Source organism: Panicum virgatum, chromosome 7N, assembly GCF_016808335.1.
Source record: "Panicum virgatum strain AP13 chromosome 7N, P.virgatum_v5, whole genome shotgun sequence".
Lineage (NCBI taxonomy): Eukaryota > Viridiplantae > Streptophyta > Magnoliopsida > Poales > Poaceae > Panicum > Panicum virgatum.
The window spans coordinates 7,504,736-7,525,502 of record NC_053151.1 but is presented as its reverse complement, the minus strand read 5'-3'; the positions used below and the strand labels follow the sequence as shown (position 1 = coordinate 7,525,502).

At 45.6% G+C, this 20,767-nt stretch overlaps 1 protein-coding gene and 2 pseudogenes across 3 annotated transcripts; 1 reads left to right on the top strand and 2 right to left on the bottom strand.

Moving 5' to 3' along the window:
* The first annotated feature begins 76 nt into the window (after positions 1-76).
* LOC120680890 lies at positions 77-3,593 on the top strand (annotated as a pseudogene).
* A 1,549-nt stretch (positions 3,594-5,142) lies between these two features.
* On the bottom strand, positions 5,143-9,219 carry LOC120682729 (mRNA turnover protein 4 homolog). 3 transcript variants are annotated; one of them, XM_039964727.1, is made up of 11 exons: positions 8,919-9,219; positions 8,485-8,552; positions 8,267-8,401; positions 8,054-8,169; positions 7,096-7,264; positions 6,725-6,815; positions 6,576-6,634; positions 6,400-6,460; positions 6,006-6,096; positions 5,755-5,924; positions 5,143-5,503 (listed from the first exon to the last, which is right to left on the bottom strand). In XM_039964727.1, the coding sequence occupies exons 1-11, from the start codon at positions 9,033-9,035 to the stop codon at positions 5,384-5,386; spliced, it is 1,197 nt and encodes a 398-aa protein (XP_039820661.1). In that variant the 5' UTR covers positions 9,036-9,219; the 3' UTR covers positions 5,143-5,383. The 3 variants fall into 3 exon arrangements, with proteins under 3 accessions (XP_039820661.1, XP_039820662.1, XP_039820663.1); XM_039964728.1 differs by having other exon boundaries at positions 5,848-5,924; XM_039964729.1 differs by having other exon boundaries at positions 8,485-9,185.
* Positions 9,220-14,000: 4,781 nt separating this feature from the next.
* On the bottom strand, positions 14,001-14,910 carry LOC120680889 (annotated as a pseudogene).
* Between the last annotated feature and the right edge of the window lie 5,857 nt (positions 14,911-20,767).

The window sequence follows — 20,767 nt, the reverse complement described above, 5'->3', positions numbered from 1 at the left end:
CTGCAGGAAACCAAGGAGAAAGACCTTCAGCACCGGTTGAACCGATGGACATCGGAGCAATGCATCGGTTTAACCGATGACTGCTGAGTCAGTAGAACAGCGTGTCAGAAGTCCAATAGCTACTTCAGAGCTCAGAGTGACCGGTTGAACCGACGGTTCAAGCACCAGTTTAACCGATGCCTACGTTGGAAAGTGAACAACGGCTATAAACGGCTAGCTCGACTTGGTGGTCTATATATATGCCATCCCCCGGTCATTTAAGGTTTGCTAGAGTCAAGAGAAGTCCCACACACATCTGACACCTCCAAGCCAACCAAATGCTTAGAGATCAAATCTTTAGTCCTTAGCACACATTTGAAAGTATTAGTGCTAGATTAGCTCTTAAGTGAGTGAGAGTGCAAGGTGCTGTTTCCTTGTGAGCTGGTTCTAGAGTGAACCATACTTGTACCTTGGTACGTCGGCCATCCTTGAAGTCTTGGTGGCCCGCCGACACATCTTCGACCCTTCGCCTTAGTGTAGAGCAGCGTCGAAGGCTTTCTGCGGGGGACGTGGAGGCCCCCATCCTTTGTGGAGAAGCTCCTTAGTGGAAAACAGGATCAAGGTGACTGTGGTGACTTGACGTAGCCTTGGTGACGAGTCAAGAACAGTCCCAGAACAGACTTAATTACAGGAAAGCAATACTGTTAGTGAGTGCTTCAATTATTATGTTTTGTACCTTTTTTACTCTATTATATTATGATGCCAATTATTTTCATAAAATTCAACGTATTCGTGTTTTAGGATGCGCATGGCGCGCACCTCGTCCTCGAGCTCTGCTCCGGTGGCGAGCTGTTTGATAGGATCGTCGGCCGTGCCCGGTACTCGGAGTTTGATGCTGCGGCCGTCGTTCGCCAGATTGCTAGCGGGCTTGAGGCTCTCCATAAGGCAAACATCATACACAGGGACTTGAAGCCAGAGAATTGCCTGTCCTGTGACAAGAATGAGGATTCCACGCTGAAGATCATGGATTTCGGTTTGAGTTCTGTCGAAGACTTCAGCGATCCAATTGTGACTCTGTTTGGGTCCATAGATTATGTTTCGCCAGAAGCTCTCTCGAGGCAGGAAGTCTCAGCTGCAAGTGATATGTGGTCTGTTGGGGTAATTCTGTATATCCTTCTATCTGGGTATGTCGTTTGATCACCCGTTCCTTGTGATTCTCTTGGTTTGATCTCTTGCTCAAGGTTTGAAGGAGAAGGATTTTTCTCGATTGTGTATTTCAGATGCCCGCCGTTTCATGCTGCGACTAATCGAGAAAAGCAGCAACGCATCCTACAAGTAAGTCCTTTTGCAGCTAACCTTTGGATATGATGCTTTATATGTCTGAGTTCAGTTGTGTTTGGAACTATGATGATTAATAATTTTTTTTAAAAAAAAAACGTTTTGATCGTTTCTACAACCTGCTTTGAGTTTCCAACATATATGGAACATGCGTCCTCACTTCTAATGGAAATTGGAGTTAAGTCAATTTCTTTAAAATCTCTTTTCATTCACCAACAAAGCCAGAGTCATTTCACTGTTGTCTCAATAGACTATCTTGTATATGCTCCTTCAGCCAAAAAATGCATTTAGAGGACGAGGTTACCTAGGTTGGAACTAGATAACTTGGGCAGGATTCCGAACCCTCCATCAGACTGGTTTGGAGCAACTATTGCATAGCCTGGTAATGGGCCTGTCAATCAGTGCTGAACTGTCGTCTTGTGGTGTTGTTGGCTGGCACTTGAATTTTAATTTGTCCTACCATTTGTCATGTTTCATGGTGGGTAAAGGTCCCATGGGATGTCAAATCAATACCTAATAGGCTTTCCTTTTACCCTGGGTATAAAACGTTTTCTCAGTACGTGGCTCGCAAAATTCCAATCAATTGCTCAGAAAAAAAAAGAATCCATAAGGTGAGTCAGTATGGAGTGCATGAGTTTAGATGAAGACTGTGCCAAAGGTCTGTGAAAAAGAAACTGGATAATTTGTTCTCAAAAGAATTGAAGGTTCCAAAATCGATAGAATGTAACATGGTACCCTGCTCTAACACTGTGTGGTTATCATTAATTATATTGTCAGGGCGAATTCAGTTTCCAGGACCATACATGGAAAACGATATCTACATCAGCTAAAGATTTGATTTCCAGTCTTCTTTCTGTCGAACCTTACAAGAGGCCAACAGCAAGTGATGTCTGTCAATACTCCCTCCCTCCTTTTTTTTTTCTCTCCATATTTTGGCAGTTTTGAATTAGATACAGCTGTACTTAACTCAGGGAACATGCATGTATCGTTTCGAACCAGCAGCTTCTGTGGCATCCTTGGGTGATAGGGGACAGCGCAAAGCAAGACCTCATCGATGCAGAGGTTGTATCAAAACTGCAGAAGTTCAATGCTAGAAGGAAGTTGCGGGCGGCGGCAATTGCTAGTGTCCTTAGCAGCAAGGTGGCATTGAGGACAAAGAGGCCGAGGAACCTTTTAGGAGCCCATGATCTTAGCTCGGAGGAGCTTGACGATCTGCAGGTTCATTTCGCACGGATGTGCCTCCCTTTATGTTTGTTACTTACTATTTGAATTTTGGTTGTGGCGTTGTTCTCATTTATTTAGCAATAAGATGAAGTTGGAGACTTGCTGAAACCTTTTCATAGGGGACAGACACCTGATATTATTCCACCACCTATGACCTATATATGCTAATAACTGCAGATGCGCGGCTGGAGAGAACGCGACGCTGGCAGAGTTTGAGCAGGTTCTAAAGGCGATGAAAATAGAGGCGCTGATCCCTCTACCCCACGCGTGTTTGACCCAAAGTTTTAAATAGCCGGCTATAGTTTCCGCTATAGATGGGTATAGTTGTTAGGAAGGGCAGCCGCTATGACATTTAGCCCGCTAAAGCCGGCTATAGCCCGTTAAATGCTGGCTATAGCCCGCTAAAACGCCGTAACGACCGCCCTGCCGCTAAACATCTTAGCCGGCGATTTAAAACATTGGTTTGACCTGTTCGACAACAACCGTGATGGCACTGTGGACATGAGGGAGATCCTTTGCGGCCTATCTACATTCTACACTAAGGAACTCTCGAGGCGACGACGCGCTCCGCCTCTGCTTTCAGATGTACGACGCGGACCGGTCAGGCTGCATCAGCAAGGAAGAGCTGGCGGCGATGCTGAGAGTAAGTCTTTCTTTTGAGTTGGGGGCAGCAGGTGGCTCCCTAGCTGGTACGTAAATGTAAATGAGTGATGACTGATGTGCTGTTGAATTGTATGTATAAAAACAAAGGCGCTGCCGGAGGAGTGCCTCCCGGGCGACACCACGGAGGCAGGGAAGGTTGACGAGATATTCGACGAGATGGACGCCAATGGCGACGGCAAGGTGACTTTGGAGGAGTTCAAGGCGGCGATGCAGAAGGACAGTTCCCTTCAGGACGTCGTCCTCTCCTCCCTGCGCCCGCCGGGGCACTGCTAGTTGTCCGATCCGTAGATAGATAGAGATGGACGACGGAACAGATACAAATCCTTCTTATTTACGGTACAGAGATAGTAAGGCTAAAAACGAAATACTAGTATGATTTTGTTTTTTTACTCCCATTGTACTACGTAACAGTACCACCATAATAAATATAGTAAATTATTTGCCTTCCGATTCGGGACTAGAAATAATACAGGCAGGCACATATATATAGCTACGACTACCAGATCGAAGAAGCTAGCAATAGCAGCAGCAGGTAATCGAGTCCAAGTGTGGGCCGCGAGAAAAGAAAAGATGGCAGCAGCAGGGACGTCGGTGGCGGTTCTTCCATCTCTGGCGAGTAAGATTAAGATGGCCGCCGCACGCGCCTTGTCGCGTCTCGTGGACTCCGGTCGTCGTCGTCGTCTACCCGTAGCACCATCATCATGGTTGGTTCGTTCGTTGTTCCTCCTACACTACGCCTAATAGATAAGCTTCAATGCAATGAGATGAGATGAAAGCTCGATCGTGCTGGATCGGATCCGATCGGCCGGAGCTCTCTCAGTCCAGACTAGGATAACCACTTAATTGGATCTTTGGGTGCACGTAGTAGGTCCGATATTTTTTGTTTTATGGGCATGGTAACCGAGGCGGCGGTGGCTCGGCGCAACGGAACGCCTGAAATTTTTGCTATTTAATTAATTTCCCCTTTGTCCATTATGCTAATTATTTTATCTCTCTTTAAATCAATGGCTTAGACATGTTTAAGGTCTTATCTTCTTTGAAGGTAATAGGTGTACCGTAGTGCTCCTCATTATTAGCTACTAATGTAAAGTTGCTCTTTCTCTCTCTCTCTATTGCTCCTCATTATTAGCTACTAATGTAAAGTTGCTTTTTTAAAAACAAAGTACATTTTTAAGTAGGAAGTAACTTAGTCACCGATTATGAAGGTTCCTGGCACATTAATTACTTCTTGTGCACATAATCTACTTTATGTCTTAAAAGTAGATTTTCAGATTACAAAGTAACTTAATCATCAATTAAGTATGTTTGGCTTAGTTTCATTTACTTTCTGTGCGCACCTCTTACTTCATCCGCGAAAATAGCAGAAAGTAATATCCGACGTGTAATAAATAACATCTATTTCCGGAAAAAAGTAACTTTTTTGAATCATCGAAACATAATCAAGTGGGATCTTGTTTTGAAGCTTTTGTTGAAACGAACAAGATGGCGTGATCGGATTTTGATTTGGATGCTCGGTTGTCAAGTTATGAATTTTTTAAAAGTTGAAATTAGCTTTTGCATGTGCTGATGTAATCATTTTGTCCTTTTCTCCTTCCTCGCTGCGCTTACATGCAGATGGGAGAGTGGGAGCTAGTACGCTTGCATGCCGATGGGAGAGCGGGGAACCGGAGGGGAAGGGTGCAATGTATCTGGACAGGGTCTCCACTTAGGCTTCGATCACCTCACTGGATTACCAGGTATACGGATGGTGTTTATTACTTGCCTATCTAACTGGTCTCCGCACGCGTTTCCCATTGACAGCCCAAGTGGCCACCGGGCACACAGCCGCCACTTGAAGTACATACAAACCAAACGATCTCTCTAGGTTCAACCCTCGTCACACCTGCTCCTTGAATCCCAGAAACAATCACATGGTGAGCAACAGTTCCCTACACGATATTTTTGCCAACTGATCAACCTCTTAACTTGCCCTTGTTGATATGATATGACATGCCAATCAGCTTGCACCTTCCAACAGTTGAGTAAATATTGGAAAGGACGAGGGATACAAAAAGCAGAATTTCTGCAGACCACATCTCCCAAATTTCCAACGCTCAGGGGTACATGGCTATACGCACAATACCAAAAACTGTCCCAACACAAGACAGCGAGTGCGTCCTTGCATAAGAGAATCACAGGCTTAAGAGGAATCTTCAGCTCGTATGCGTGCCAAGCCTTCACTGTACACTTCAAAGTCGTCACAAGACCAGCGGCACACTAAGTATAGCCGGAATGTTGCCATCTGTAGCCCAAGTAAGCGCTGCAAGAGAAAAAGCAAAAGGGACTCAATGCAAAGAAGTAGACCAGTGGTATAATGAAGTGCAGATATTGGTTTCAAAGTAAAATGGCCAGATGCATTTCAGCAGTTACTATTGCCATTGAGACGGTACTAGACTACTGGAGCATCCTAATGAAAAGCAGATTTGAGTAACAGAGTTGCTAATGATGTTTTTAAATTGAGAACTCATGAACCAAGGTATTTAATTTCAGAAATGAGGAGTGAAACATAACTCTACTAAAATTGGAAGATGCTCCTTTTAGTTCGTTCAGGCTCATGTTTAGATCAATATATGCAGCAAAGACTGCATAGTCTCCTGTCCTTACCAGAGTCTGTGCTGCTTCTGGTGAAAGGGGTCTCCCTTCCTCACACACTACATGATCTGCGACTAACTCTACAACACCTGCACCGACAAATGGTCAACGTTTTATTTTTTTTCTTGGCATATTCAAGTACAAGTGTAAATGAAGGGGAGACTACAAACCTTTGTTGAGGCGAACTGGCAGTCCTTGCTTGCGCAGAAAGGGTTCCATTTCATGAGTAAACTGTTCCAGAGGGCCTTCCTTAAGTTCCACCTGAGGCATCATCAAGTTGTATACTTTGTTAACAAACTAAAAAAAAGATACTGACATCAAGAAGAAAAAACACCTCAAGCTGGATAAAGAGCTATTGCGAGTAAGTGCCATCATCAAAGTTTTAGGTAAATCTCAGTGCGGTTGATACTATTATTATTACTACTAAGATGTTGAGAATCACAAAGAGGCCAAACTTAACATTGGCCAATGAAGGGAAGTGTCTGGCTAAACATGGTCTTCCTAGTTTTGTTTTTAAAAGAAACAAAAGATGCATGAAAAGGAAAGCAAATGAAAGTAGAATACCGTTTCTGTTGCGGTACTTCCTGTCCTTGCAAAATCATGCTCCTCAAATTCTTGAAACAGCCTGCAGGATTAAGATATATGATCACAATGTTTACGTAGCCACAACAGGTGTACAGCCACAAATGCTGGTAATGGTGATGAACAAAAAAAAAAAACAAAGGGGATACGGGTACTACCTCTCCACATCATCCCTTGGAAGATTAGTAAAGAACAGACCAGAATCACCTTGAAGGAACTGAAAGCAGCAAAGTTACATCCATCAAAACCTCATATGAGTGGGATGGAATACATTACAGTGCGTGCTGAACTCTGACAGAGAACTAACCTTGGAAAGTTTATGCAGGCCTGTTTTAGCTTCATCAGCAGGCGAGCGCCCCAATGCTATCTGCATGACCTTCTTTCCGGCAAGAAATATCCTGAGACAAAAAAAATTTGCAGCAGCCAGCTATAAAACATGTCTGGGCTAAAACTGTTGCATGGTGAGCTTCTCTTAGGAGCAATGTGTTCCAGGGTTTCAAAGTGCACTATGTACAAGCATAACTAAGTGGCGTAGCAATTTTGGTTGATATGTGTAACCTGTGCGAAATTAAGATACTGCTTGGAAGGGCAAAAATCAAAGACCGAAACAGAGCCGACTGTTCAATCATGATAGCAATTGGACAGAAAGGCATTGCAGCAGACAGGCGGGGAACCAACCTACTAGAGGATTTGAGCTGCTCCCTGAGGTCCTTGAGCTTCTGGTTCCTCATGTTGTCGTAGGTGAAGACATAGGCGCTGCTGTATTGTTCGACGGCGTCTTTGATCTCGGCGACCACTTTGCCCTTGCGCTCTAGACCTGGCTTCTTCTTGGTCTTGGATAAGGTCACTGCGTACACCCAACGGAGTTTTTGGTGCAAGTTAGCAAATTTAACAAGGCTACAGTTGAAGCTTCTCAAGGTAAACGCATCCTCGTTCCAAAGCTTATTTCATCAGTTCTCTGGTGACTAGTAGAAAAGTAATTCGCAACAGGGGAAAAGCAGCAAACAGAAATTGAAACGAAGGCCAGGGCCTTTGAGAAGAGCACCAATCTCAGCAATTGGCTAGCCCAAAGAAAACGGTGCAGAGGTGCAGGGATGCAGGTGCATCAATGAAACCAGCCAGTGGAGTGGCGTTGAGGCAAATGCTACTGCCTCCAGGCAGGCCGCAGGCAACGAAGCGAGAGAGGTAAAGATGGGGCGGGAGGGAGAGGAGGAGGGGATCATCAGGGCGTGAAACGAACATGGCACCATTTATGCCATTTCGAGTGATTTTGGTGATCGAATGACAACACAACACTTGGACTAATATGATTGTTAAGATGACAATTCTCAGGCTTTTAGGTTCAAGTGATGACAAAGAGAAAGAGAAGATAAGCGTAGCAAAATCCGAAGGGCCGCCCTACGGGGGTTCCGCCAGCGTATGATTTCTCAGGGTTGTGAGGGAGCTTCTTGTGCCCGAATCGCCTCCCGGCTATGTTGGCGACACCTGAAGGAAAGAAACATACATCTCACCTGAAGAACCGACCTGCCAAAGGACTTCGCTACAGAATGCAGGGCAAACTGATCTGCTGCTGGTAACAGGGACAGACTGTAATGGTGGCAAGAACTAGAAGCAGAGCATGTTAATTAAACAATACCGTCTCCCGCGCACAAATTGCAGATCACGGCAATTGAGATGGGCGATGTCCTCCAGAAAACCATTGTTGTCAGAGTTATAGCACAGGCATAGTACAACGGGCCCTTGAGAAGTTCTCTGCAGTCCGAGGTAATCGAGAGGGAAAACAAGGGGAACAGTTAGTTCTTCGTCAGGGCTGGCAAACAAAAAAAAAGGCAGATACAACAGAATACACCTGTGATCTCCATGCCTGGTCATCGAGTTAACCACACCCTCGTCTTTGACCACACTAAGCCCAATCACTGTCACCTTCACGATGTTCACGATGAGGATAAGCGGAGCAAGGAATGGAGCATACATATCCTCTGAACTGAGAATCGAATGAGCAAAAAAGTTGCTTTTAGTGAGCTGTGGATACACTGGGAACCTTGTTGGTGGGGTGGCCTAATTTACCTGAACAAAGGCCACATGAGGAAATACACTAATCCAACACTTATGTGCACCAGCTTCCTGCAGAGTTTCTAGAATGCACAGCAAAAAGGACATACAGGCACTCATCAATACATTCATCTTTAGGGGATGGGATAAAGAGTCAGTATTAGTTAATTGCGTCAAAGTTTTGATTATTCAGAATGTGACAGTAAAGCTGCAGTAGTGCAGTACGAGAGCTTTGTGGTTGACTGTGAAGGGAGGGGTTCAGCCGTTCAGGGCCGCAAACGAATTGGAGCCACAAGTTGGCAACTTACCAAAAATTATCGTTAGGGAAATAAACGTATTAGGAGGACAGAAATGATTTGCGTTTCAGGACAAAGCAGAAGAAGCAAGTCAATCTCCTCCATAAGGATCGTGAGGAAGAAGAAGGGAGTGAGGGAGGGTTGAAGCATGACCTGGTCCAGCAGCGCGCGGTTGGCTACCTCCTCCCAGAAGCGGAGCACGACAGCCGCGGCGACTCCGGTGAGCACGGCGGCGCCGGCGTCCCGGACCAGCGGCCTATCCGTCCACATGGTCTGCAGCAGCTGCTGCTGTTGGCGCTGGATGCACAGAGTGGATGTGGATCGATCTCGGTTCCTACTTCCTCGCCTGCCTCAACCACAACCAGGACAGGAAAGTAGTAGATTGGGTGTCTGACGATGCAGCTCAGCTGTCCCACTCCACACCTTCTCTCGGTCTCTCTTTCATTATTTTGTTTTACATATGGACGTTGATCTCATGGTTGGAATATATAGTCATTTGTATGCTAATGCAAACTGTATTTTTTTTGAAGAAGAAGCAAATACAGACTGTATCCAAATAATGGTTATACTATGGTAAGCATTTTCCTATCAGATGTCATTTAGACTCGCTTCTTTATCGTTAAGAGCTTTGGGTTAAGGTGGAGATGCAGATGCTTTGTTTTTTTTTTTTGCGAGGATGCAGATGCTTTGTTGGTAATATAATGACACCATGAGCATGTGCAAGTGATATTTAGAAAGCAATATATGCATCCATCACACTAACCCTGTGTCCATGTCCGTGGTGGTCAATGATGACACATGATTGTAATTAAGTTAATTTTCAATAATAACCGCCTAGCACGTAGCCGTCAGATTAAAAACAAATCAGTTCAAAATTGAACAGCCCTTTCATGAGTCCTCCAAATAAACACTCATAATATAGGTCAGGCCTAAAAAGTACTCCCTCCGTTCATTTCTAGAATTTTAAAAATCCAACTTCATAAAAAAGTGACCAATAGCTAGTCGATTTATACGCAAGCATAGTAAACAAAAATGATGGGTAGATTTCTATTTCATTTTTCCGATACGACACTAGTTTTGTAGAAATTGTTGATATATTGTAAGAGAAACAAGTGGTGAAAATGACTTAAAGACTTTTTTTTTCAAATCATAATACGCCTACTAAAAATGACAAAGGTGATCTCAAGGAGCAGCCATGCATGTAATGCGATACTGTTTGGTAATTTCGTGAACTAGTAGGGCTGTGTGTTTTGGAAGCGAACTTCCTTGGCAGCCAATCAAAGGGGCCGGGGTTACGTTCCCTTACACGTTCTTACTGAACTTCCTTACATACTGCTTCCGAGACCTCAGCACCAAATTAGTACTAGGCACCGGCAATGCCTGAACCGAGTCCACTGCTGTTTGACCGATTGAATTCCAGCAGCGCGTATAATAAATATACTTGAAATTATCCTTGCCAAAAGTCCATTTCTATGTTTGAAACGACGACTAAAATATCTATAGACCTTCGTCTAGCTAATAAGCTAGACTATCTCGTGAATAGTCAATCAATTATTATTATTTTGACAAGAGAGATATTATATATATTTTTACAGTCTTGTGCTTGTCTGCGTGATTTGACATATCTGGAAAAGTATTCTATACATGCAGCTTATTACTTGATCTGTATGTGTGTTTGATTTGAACATAGACACTGTGCACAGATTTCAGTAACGATGCTTGACCATATATATTATATATACGCTCCTTGTACTAGCTAGGTCTATCTACCACACCAATCCTTCGCGTGTTTACTTGTATTACGCCAAAGTCAATTAGTCAGCGCACTAGTCTAGAAGTTTAATGGAGTTATGAAGTGAAAATGAGTGATATCTCTCTGAGACGCTAGCTTGGAGCTTTCATGAAATAATATCAAGTCCTCTGTCGCTGCATTGTCTCTGTCAAATTAAACGCGCATAATATATATGTGGGCCTTAATAATGTTGTGGTCATTGTGATTTTTTAGATGAGCACTGGCTATTGTGTGAATACGTGTAACAAATTGGAAGCTAGGCAAAAACAAGAACTTGAACACGGTTTCTTTCTTCCTTTGGAGGCAACTTTGGTTGTTGATCTACTACTCTTCTGGTCGTTTGTAATTAAAGTCCATGCAGCTGTTATGGTTCGAAACACTTCAAAATTAATTCGAGTTTGTCTTTTTGGATAAGGAGGGTTTATTAAAACTTTCAAGAAACTATACAACTCTTTAATCTGAAACTGGTGTAGAAGTTTCAAAGAAAACAACCTGTTCAACCAATTATTAATGCTGGTCAATAACCCTGAAGCAAGGGGTATATATATGGTATTGTATGCCATGCCCTGATGATGAACCGATGGCCTCAGCCACCAGACGTCAAGGCAGATACTTGCTGTGTAATTGCTAGATTACATGAACTTGCTCAATCACATGAGCATCATAACTAAATAGACAGGAATGAAGAGCCTAGATGCCGACGTTCCTGCAATGATCTTACCTCCAGCAAGTCATGGATTCCACATTGAGCTCCCAACTCACTAAACCCTACATCTATCTTTTAGTCTTGGAACAAATAAACATGCTTCCACCAGTCCACAAATATAGAACGCATCATATAAATAACTCTTTATATCCATAAATATAAATAGGTCAACCTATATTTACCAACACACATTATTATATATGTGACTTCCAATGATAAAAAAAATTGTGTCACCTGATTGAGTACACAGGACACATGTAATGCCCACATCCTCTTTCCATCCGTACGTACAAGATTACATGGGCGTTGGCAAGTACAAAATGACACGCGAACATGTGTGCATCCCAATAATATAATGGCCGCAGCAATCTGTAACACCTGAGTTTATTTTAAAAATTTTGAAACGAATTTGATTTGAATTTGAATGAGTTTGATTTGAATTTGGTTTAATTCAGTTAAAAAAAACAAAAGACCTCACCCTGACCCTCCTCTCTTCCCAAACCAGCCCAGACCGGCCTGCTCCGGCCCATTTCCTCGCGCCGGCCCGTCCGCGCTTCCCTCCCCCTTTCTCCCTATGACACGCGGGCCCCACATGTCAGCACAGCTTCTTCCTCCTCCCGCTGCGCCTTCCTTTCCCGGTCGCGCTCGCCTTCCCTCCGCCGAGCACTCACACTCGCGTTCTGCGCCCGCCTTTCCTTCCCCGACAACCTCGCCTTGATGGCCTTAATACGCCCGTAACGCACGTGCGTTACTGAGCTCGTAATGGCCGGGCCAAATCAATGTCGCGTTCAATTCCGCGAGCTCGCCGGCCGTTGCCAAAATCCCGGCCACGCTGCCCCGCTCGTTCCCCTATAAAAGCAACACCAGAGCACCTTCTAGCGCACCCCAACCTCCCCCTTAAGCTTCACACCTCGCTGCAGAAGCAATCGCGCCACCTAAACCCTAGACCAACACTCAAAGCTCGCCGCCGTCGCCGGAGCTCGTCGGGCCACCACCTCACTGCCGCTCTCTGCAATTCGAGCTGCCTAGGAGCTCAGTACTGCGGAGAGAAATGTCGCCAACCCTTCTTTCCCCTAGTTCCCCTCCTTGCGCTGCCTCGTACACGCACACCAGAGCAGAGCTCCGCTGAGTGTCGCGGCCGGCCCTCGCCGGTCACTTCTGAGCCCTACAGACCCCACCATCGAGTTCCCCGTACCATCCTCTTCCTCCTCGGCTTGATCTCATCCAAAACCATGCACCGGAGTGCCGAAATCGGCTACTTCGGCGAGCGTCGCCGCCGCATTCCCTCCTCGCCGGCGCAGCGCAGCCCTTTGGCTTGCAGACCGCGCGGGCGAGCCGCCACCAGAGCCGAGCCAAACGACTTAGTCTTTCTTGAACCTATACCTTGAAACACTGGCAATTAGCTTTATGATTAGATTTGCTTAGCTGCTCAACTATGATTAGTTGTTACACTTTTTATGGAAAAATATTAAATTGTGACTTTGTTATATCATGGTTGTTTATACAAGATCACTGTGGTTTAATTGGAACATGGAGAACCACCCGAGTAAACCACACAACCACATTATCACATGGCTCTGACCTTAGCCAATTAATTAGACTTACGGTTAACTGTCAGTCTTACCGAAAGGGCAAGGAGGGGGTCAGTGTAGGGGTCATAGCCCGGTCCTCTTGGGGTAGTGACCTTTGCTAAGGTACTAACCATTAGGGAGGTTTATGGACCACACTGCTACTGAAACTCTAGCGGGCTGTCTAGTTTTCCGTTTGTCTTTGTAAAAGCTTCGTAGTGAACCCCTCGCCACTCACCAAAGGAAATGTTTAAGGGCTTTGCAAACCCGGGTGACTCAGGGGAACACGGTTTGTGGGTAAAGTGTACAACCTCTACAGAGTGTAAAACTATTATAACAGTCGTGCTCACGGTCACGAACGGCTTGGACCCTCACATGATAATTGAACTTTGAGAATAATTAACTTGTGGTTTATCTTGGTTTGGTTATGCTGTTATATCTCTTATGGTTAAGTGGGTTGGTATAAACTTATACTTAGTTAATGCTTGCTAATAAAATTTGACCAACTAAAAATGCTGACTGCAATAAACCCTAGTCTTTCCTTGAAGGCCTTGCATATATTTTCTCCCACTTGCTGAGTACCAACCATAAGAGTACTCACTCTTGCCCAATTGCTATTCAGAAGAGAACAACGAAGTCGAGTACTACATCGACTTTGAGGAGTTCTAGGCTCGTTCACCAGTCAAATGCCTGTGGATGTTGAAGCTTCACGTAGATCTCGTATAGGCTATTCGGTGAAACGATAAAGACATTTTGTCTGATTTTATTCGGAGTGTAATAAACTATTGTAATCTCTTTTACTTTACGATTTGAGCACTATTATGATATTTTCACTAATGATGTCCTTCATATGTGTGTGAACTTGATCCTGTCGCACATATGAGATGCATTCGGTTATTTTCCTTAACCGGGTGTGACAAAATCTCAATAGCGCTTGAGGTCCTCGGTTTAATTCTTTATTTCTTTGCTTTAAGGGCGTTAATATTTCATCAGTAATAGCCAGCGTGGCCAGGAGAGAACTCTAGATTAGGGCGTGACCGGCCGGCGTGTGTCATTACGTGCATGCGTCCATGCATAGAGGTGAGCAGTATACGTACATGTCTGTATATTGTGTTTTGGGGAAAAAAATGCAAAATAAAACATTATTACCAAAATTATACAAGCTCCCATTAACAAAATACTACTGTACTAAATTAAACCAACCTGTGGAAAAGTACAAAATGAAAGACTAGTGACCAAATAATACAATCTCCCATTGAAGAAACACTACTAAAGGTTCGTAGTAGCAACTACGAAACTAGCTAATAAAGACCATCGGAACCCATATTGTACGATATAATAGTATGAGAGAATTCTTTGTATGCCACTGGAAATTATATCCATCCCTTATGTGCCATCCAAAATTTTGATTTCCCTTCAATGTCATCAGTCTAAAATTTTCATCCCCTCATTGCCGTTACCGTGAGTTGCACATCTCTTCCCGTTAGTGGGACCCGTGTGTCATACTCTATCCTCCCTCTTCCGGTTCTCTCTGTTCCCACTCAACGCGCGCAAGCAGCATCTTCATCCGTGTCCTCGCCGTCCGGTTGCAGCATGAACGGCTCCAGGTCAGCGAGCGTGGCGGCGACGAGGCCGCGGTACTGGAAGTCGACGCGGATGGTGTCCGCGAACTGTGCAAGCTTCCAACCAACCTGCTGCAAGGCGTCGGTCTCGTCCGGCTGCGGCGAGTCGACGCCCGTGACCGCGAGCCAGAACGATGGGGCCCACCGAGGCGGAGGGCGAGGGCCTGGAGGAGAACCGGCCACTGCATCCCCTGCTTGATGACGAAGTCGACGACGTGAACGCGGCGGAAGCCGTCGAACGCCTCGAGGATGGCCTGGTTCGCGGTGAAGTGGGTCAACTTGAGGTAGGGGCAGGACTGGTAGAAGTGCGTGTGGAGGAGTTCGGTTCGGCGAAGGCGGCGTTGAGGAGGGAGCTGTCAGGGGTCGGGCGGAAGCGATGCATGCGGCGGGTGAGCGCCTCGCCGAAGTAGGCGGCGACCTTGCGCATGGTGCTGCCCTGCGACGAGGCCAGCGTTCGGCCGCGACAGGGTCTGGCTGTCCGGCGGCGCGTGCGACCGGCTCCGGCGGCCGCGCGTGACCGGCGGCGGCGGCGCCCGCCGCACGTGATGGGGCCGCCGGGGCGGCGTGGGCCGTGCGAAAGGGCGGCGGCGCACGCGCGTCCTCAATCGACGGCAGCGACGAGGCGCCCGTGCGCGCTGGGCGGCGGCGTAGGGTGCGATGTGCAAAGGGACGGAAGGTGTTTTAACGCCGTTTCCATGAAATTTGACGGTAGTGGCAATCAAGGGATGGAAATTTTAAACTGATGGCATTGAAGGGAAATCATAATTTTAGATGGCACACAGGGAATGAGTATAATTTCTAGTGGCACACAGGGAATTCTTGCATGCAAACCAGCAGGTAGCTAGGGCGACACCGTGCTCTATATGACTATATATATGTATATATATTGGCTGGAACAATGGATCCATCAATGGCCGAGACGATCGAATGAGAGGTTGTATGAGGAGATTACTTCCTTCCAACGGTTTTCATAATGTCAGTGACTGCATCCGGGAGGTTGTAGGGATTGTCATCGAGGTTCTCGAATTCCGCCAGCTCTTTCCCCATGCTCTCGAGCCAGATCTTCTGCTCCTGGCTCAACTGTTCCTTTCTCGCCATGGCCTCGTCCAACAGTGTGCGGGTCTTCTTGACCGTTCCGAAGTCAATCTTTTTGTTTTGTTTTTTACTGTTCCGCAGCTCCTCCATGTTTTTGCAGATCTTCTGCGTGCATGCAAGAGTAACATTATTAGCTCTTGTACTTACAGAGCAGCTGTGTACGAAGAGCTACGTACGTGAGCGCGTGTGTGTGCACAACATACACTACACTAATATGTGAAGGAACCTATGATTCGCACTATAAGAAGAACGAGCTATATAGGGCACATACATACAATACACTGCACGCCTAAATTAAACTGAAAAGGAAAGCACCGATCCTCACCTCCATGGCGCGCGGACGGAAAAACTCAGATTCCTTTAGCAAGCTAAGTGAGGTGGAGAAGCTGATGATGGTGGGGTGACCGCGTGAGCTCCTCTCTCCGTTTGGTCTCTTTGAGAAGGAGACGACGAGGGGCTGGGGGTGTTTATATAGGAAGAAGCCGGCATATGCATGGGTGTTTAACATTCGCAACTGTTTCCTTGCATGTAATGCGATACTGTTTCGTCGTTTCAATAGTTAGTACGCCGTGTTTTAGGCGTGAGCTTCCTTGACAGCTAATCAAGAGGCCGAGTTACGTTGATCCAATACTCGTTTGCCCTAACTTCCTACGACCGCCCAACACACTAGATACTGCCGCGTGCAAACAGTGGATCGAAGTCAAGTAGGCCTTCCAAGATCTCACCACCAAATTGCCCGGCAATGATCGCCTGAGCCGAGTCCAACTAAGGTTGATTTACTACCTCTGCCCAGAAAAAAAAACAAATGTAGAGCTATGGATTTGCAAAATATATCTAGACAAACACTTATCTAAATACATTTGTACTTGGACAAGTGTTTATCTAGATGTATGTTAGAAATATATACACGTAGATTTGCATTTTCTTTGGACGAGACAGTAATTAATAAGCCAGGCTATAGATATATAAATAATTGGAGACCTTATTCTATCGTCCTTTCAAAAAACAAAACTTTAACGACCAACGGTATTAAGGTCCTCGTAGCATGTAATAATATATATAATGACCACTTCGCCTACCTAAGAGCCTAAGACTATCTCAAAGTCAATTAGTCCACGCACTGTCTCGTCTCATGAATAAGTCATCGTTACGCACTCCGTATTTATTTTAGATACCCACCGGTCATCGTATGAACGTGTAACCACAGAAATTGCCCAGTTGATCGCAAACAGGCCAAGCGCGTCGATTCCGTCGCCGGCACCGAGTATCGTTACAGTAAGTAGCTTGCAGAGTGGTTGTCACCGGCTCCTGTCCTTGTGCCGTGGGTCGCGATGGCAGTATCTTCTGCTTCGTTCCTCTTCGGTAACGTGAGCTTGTTGCATTGACCAGAGTTGATCGCCTTGCGGTCTCGTTCAGCGATGCACGCGGTTATCTGGACCTCTAATGGCACCTAGAGGACCAAGTTTGAGCTCCGTGTGATTTCTGTGAGGAGGAAGAAGGCGGAAGGGCTTAGTTGTCCATCAACCCGTGCTCACGCACGGGTTAAAATTTAAATGTTATAGCATATCTTAAGAATAGAAACAAATATACATCTATTTTTTTATATACATAATTTATTATAATAGAATATATTGCTAGTTGCTAGAATATATTGCTAGTTGCTACTTTAGATGTAGGAGTATATTTTATTGTTTTAGTTTAAGTATAATACCAAATATAGATGATTTTAATATAAATTTAAGGGGTTATTTGATTATATTATATATCATATTAATGAAATTATATAATTTATATATAAGTTTGAGGGGCTATTTGATATTATTTATCATAATAGCAAAGGTGAGTAATTGAGATATAAACTCAGAGGGTTATTTTATATTGTTTTTATATTAAGATTATAATATAATAATTGATGGCGGAATGTTTCTGATTATGATGAGAATTTCTAGGATTTATTTTTTTTCTAGCGTGAAAGAAGGGCGTGTGACAAAGAGAGCTTGACAAGATCACATCAACCCGGTTTTCTCGAGAGGCAACTTTGGTTGTTGACCTGTTCCTTCTCCGTAAATTTATAAATTGTTTGATTTTTTCGTCTAATTCAAAATTTTTAAAAATATGGAAAATCTCAGATCATATTTAAAATATATTATATAGTAAATGAAAGCACAATGAAAATAAGTGGTAATTATAAATTATTTTTGAATAAAACGAGTTAATCAAGCTTTATAAAAAAACAAACGAATTGTACTTTGAGATGGACGGAGGGTGTACCTTTCTTCTTCTTCTCCACCTATCACACCACGGGTGTCTTTTCCGAAGGCAAATACATAACATCACATATTCGGAAAAAAAATACATAATATCACAGACTGGGACTCCAACGAGGAGCCTGGGGAAGAAGTCGACCAGCCTTGCCCAAGTGGCAGAGGGCCTACAACAATGATGACGCCTCTCCTTTCTCAGACTGAGAGAGTGACGATGACTTCGGTGACCATGACGACGGTGATAAAGAGAACGATGACGAGGCTAACGGTGTCGGAGATGACGATGAGAACGATGATGACGCTAATGGTGCCGGAGATGATGAAGATGGAGTTCAGTACTAAGGGGAATAGCCCGTTTAGGAAAATGGAAGACATTCCTTTTGATACATTATTATTTTCAAAGAAAAATCAGTTTGGTCATTGATTATGGGGAAAAATTCATTTCATAACCTTGAATTATACAAGCTGTTATATTTTCAACCATAACAACAAAACCCGATAGCCAAGGCAATCAAACTGTCAAAACCAGACATTATATACTAATTGAAAAAAGTATAGATAACCCCCTGAACTATATGGGGTTGGATATTTCACATCCCCAACAAAAAAAGGTATAGAAGACACATTAAACTATCGAAAACCGGATAAAACACCCTCTGGGGCAGTTTTGGAGGCTGGTTTGTTGACGTGGAACCCGGTTTCGGCGACGCGGACTCCTGGTTTGCTGATTAGTGTCCACTGTGGCATTGGGCCCACGGGTCAGCCCCTCAAATCTCCCTTTTCTTCCCCACACCGCCCCTCTGCTCCAGTTCATGCCGCCGCCACCTGGCCGTCAATGGAGCCCGCGCCCGCCCTCCTCTCGCCCTCTCCCATGGATGAAGATGGCGTCTCCCCGTCCACACCGCCACGGCGTCCGCCCGTCCTCATCCACATCTGCTCCCGCGCCTTCCCCGTGCTCGCGTCTGCGCCGTCCATGGCTACCGCTCGCGCCTGCCCTCACCGACCTCATCTCCTGCACCGCTGCCTAGCTCTGGCAGCCAAGGAGAAGAGCAGGGCGAGGATCCCTGAGGCCAAGCAGCGGTTGTCGCCGACAGGGTCGATCCTCGCCGTCGTTGTCGTGGTCGCCATCATCTCCGGCGTGGCGCTGCAATGGCAGTGCCGGAGGCGGTGCGCCGCCACGGCCGGCGATGATGACAAGGAGTCGTCTACCAAGGAGAAGAGCGGGCGTGGACGGGCGGACGCCATGGCGGTTGCCATGGACGGCGCGGGCGTGGAAGCGGCCCACGACGCAGACAAGGCGGGCGCGGACGCGGACGAGCGAACGCCGGCGCATGAGTTGGGGGCTTCGGCACCATTGGAGGAAGGGACGGGGAGGGGTCCATGTCACCGTCTTCATACATGGGAGAGGGCAAGAGGAGGGCGGGCGCAGGCCCCATTGATGGCGGCGGCGGCATGAACCGGAGGTCCGGAGCAGAGGGGCGGTGTGGGGAAGAAAAGGGTGAGTTGTGTCGGGCCCCCTTACTGGGAATCCGCTGTGCTTACCATACCAGTCCCTGGATCAATAGCTGGTACGCACAGATGAACAGAAATGGTACAGAAAGCCTGTCATTTCTTTCATTATAAAACACAGAGTCTTATACAAACCTTTAAAAAGGTTCTAACAAGACGGCTCGCAGGCCGAAACTAAAAACACTGCAGAAGCACTGAGTGGACACCCAAACCACAAGCAAAAGTTTGGGCGCAGGAGAAACCCTAACTACTCATCTTCTTCTATGTCGAAGTTGCCTTCTAATTCTTCTGCTGAAAAACATGGCATCGGTGGAGTGAGTACATTACGTACTCAGCAAGTCCCAAGAAAATTCGGACTTCTATCACAGTCTTCGGCTGTTTCCAGTTTGTGACGGCTTTTACTTTTGCCGGATCTACAGCTACTCCTTCCTCTGATAATATGTATCCGAGAAAAGCAATCTTCGTAAGCCAAAATTCACACTTGCTGAATTTGGCATAAAGCTCATGGGCTCTTAACCTTTCCAGCACTATCCTCAGGTGTTGTTCGTGCTCTTCGGCACTTTTAGAGTAGATAAGTATGTCGTCGATGAATACTACGACAAACTTATCTAACTCTTCCATGAACACCTTATTCATAAGGTTCATGAAATATGTCGGGGCATTGGTTAGCCCAAATGGCATAACGGTGAACTCGTACTGGCCGTAACGAGTCAAGAATGCTGTTTTCGGCACGTCACTCGGTCTCATTTTCAACTTGTAATATCCGGACCTTAGGTCAATTTTGGAGAAATACTTGGCTCCTTGTAGTTGGTCAAATAAGTCATCTATCCTGGGCAGTGGGCACTTGGTCTTGATTGTAACCTCATTTAGGGATCTGTAGTCTATACACATCCGAAGGCTACCGTCCTTCTTTCTTACGAATAATACCGGTGATCCCCAGGGTGATGAGCTTGGTCTTATGTACCCTTTCTCTTGTAGTTCCTGGAGTTGCTCGTTCCTCATAAATCAATTCTTGCTGAACCTCTTCTTCTTCCTGCCGGCGATTTGCACGAGCAGGGGCGGGCACCGGGTTCCTCCGGTTACCCTGTCCAGCACGGTTTGGTCGTGCCACTTGTCCTTTGACTATTTCAGCGTTGGCCTGAGCGGCACTTTCATGTCGAGCTTGGATGTGGGCGGAGGGAGCACGCGGCATCTGCGTCCGGTGACAGCAGGGGGTAAGATGAGAGGTTCTATGGGGGGAAGACTAGCTAAGTAAGATTTTTGAAAACCAAGCAAGGCACACAAGGCAGACAAGGCAAGTATACACACAAACACAAACACTTCATAACAACACAAGCACAAACACATACATAGTTTTTTTCCTATATGCGATCCACGGCTCGCATACATAACTAGAACATAGTTTGCGTCATCTACGATTATGCATAGACATAACTCTGGTGTGGT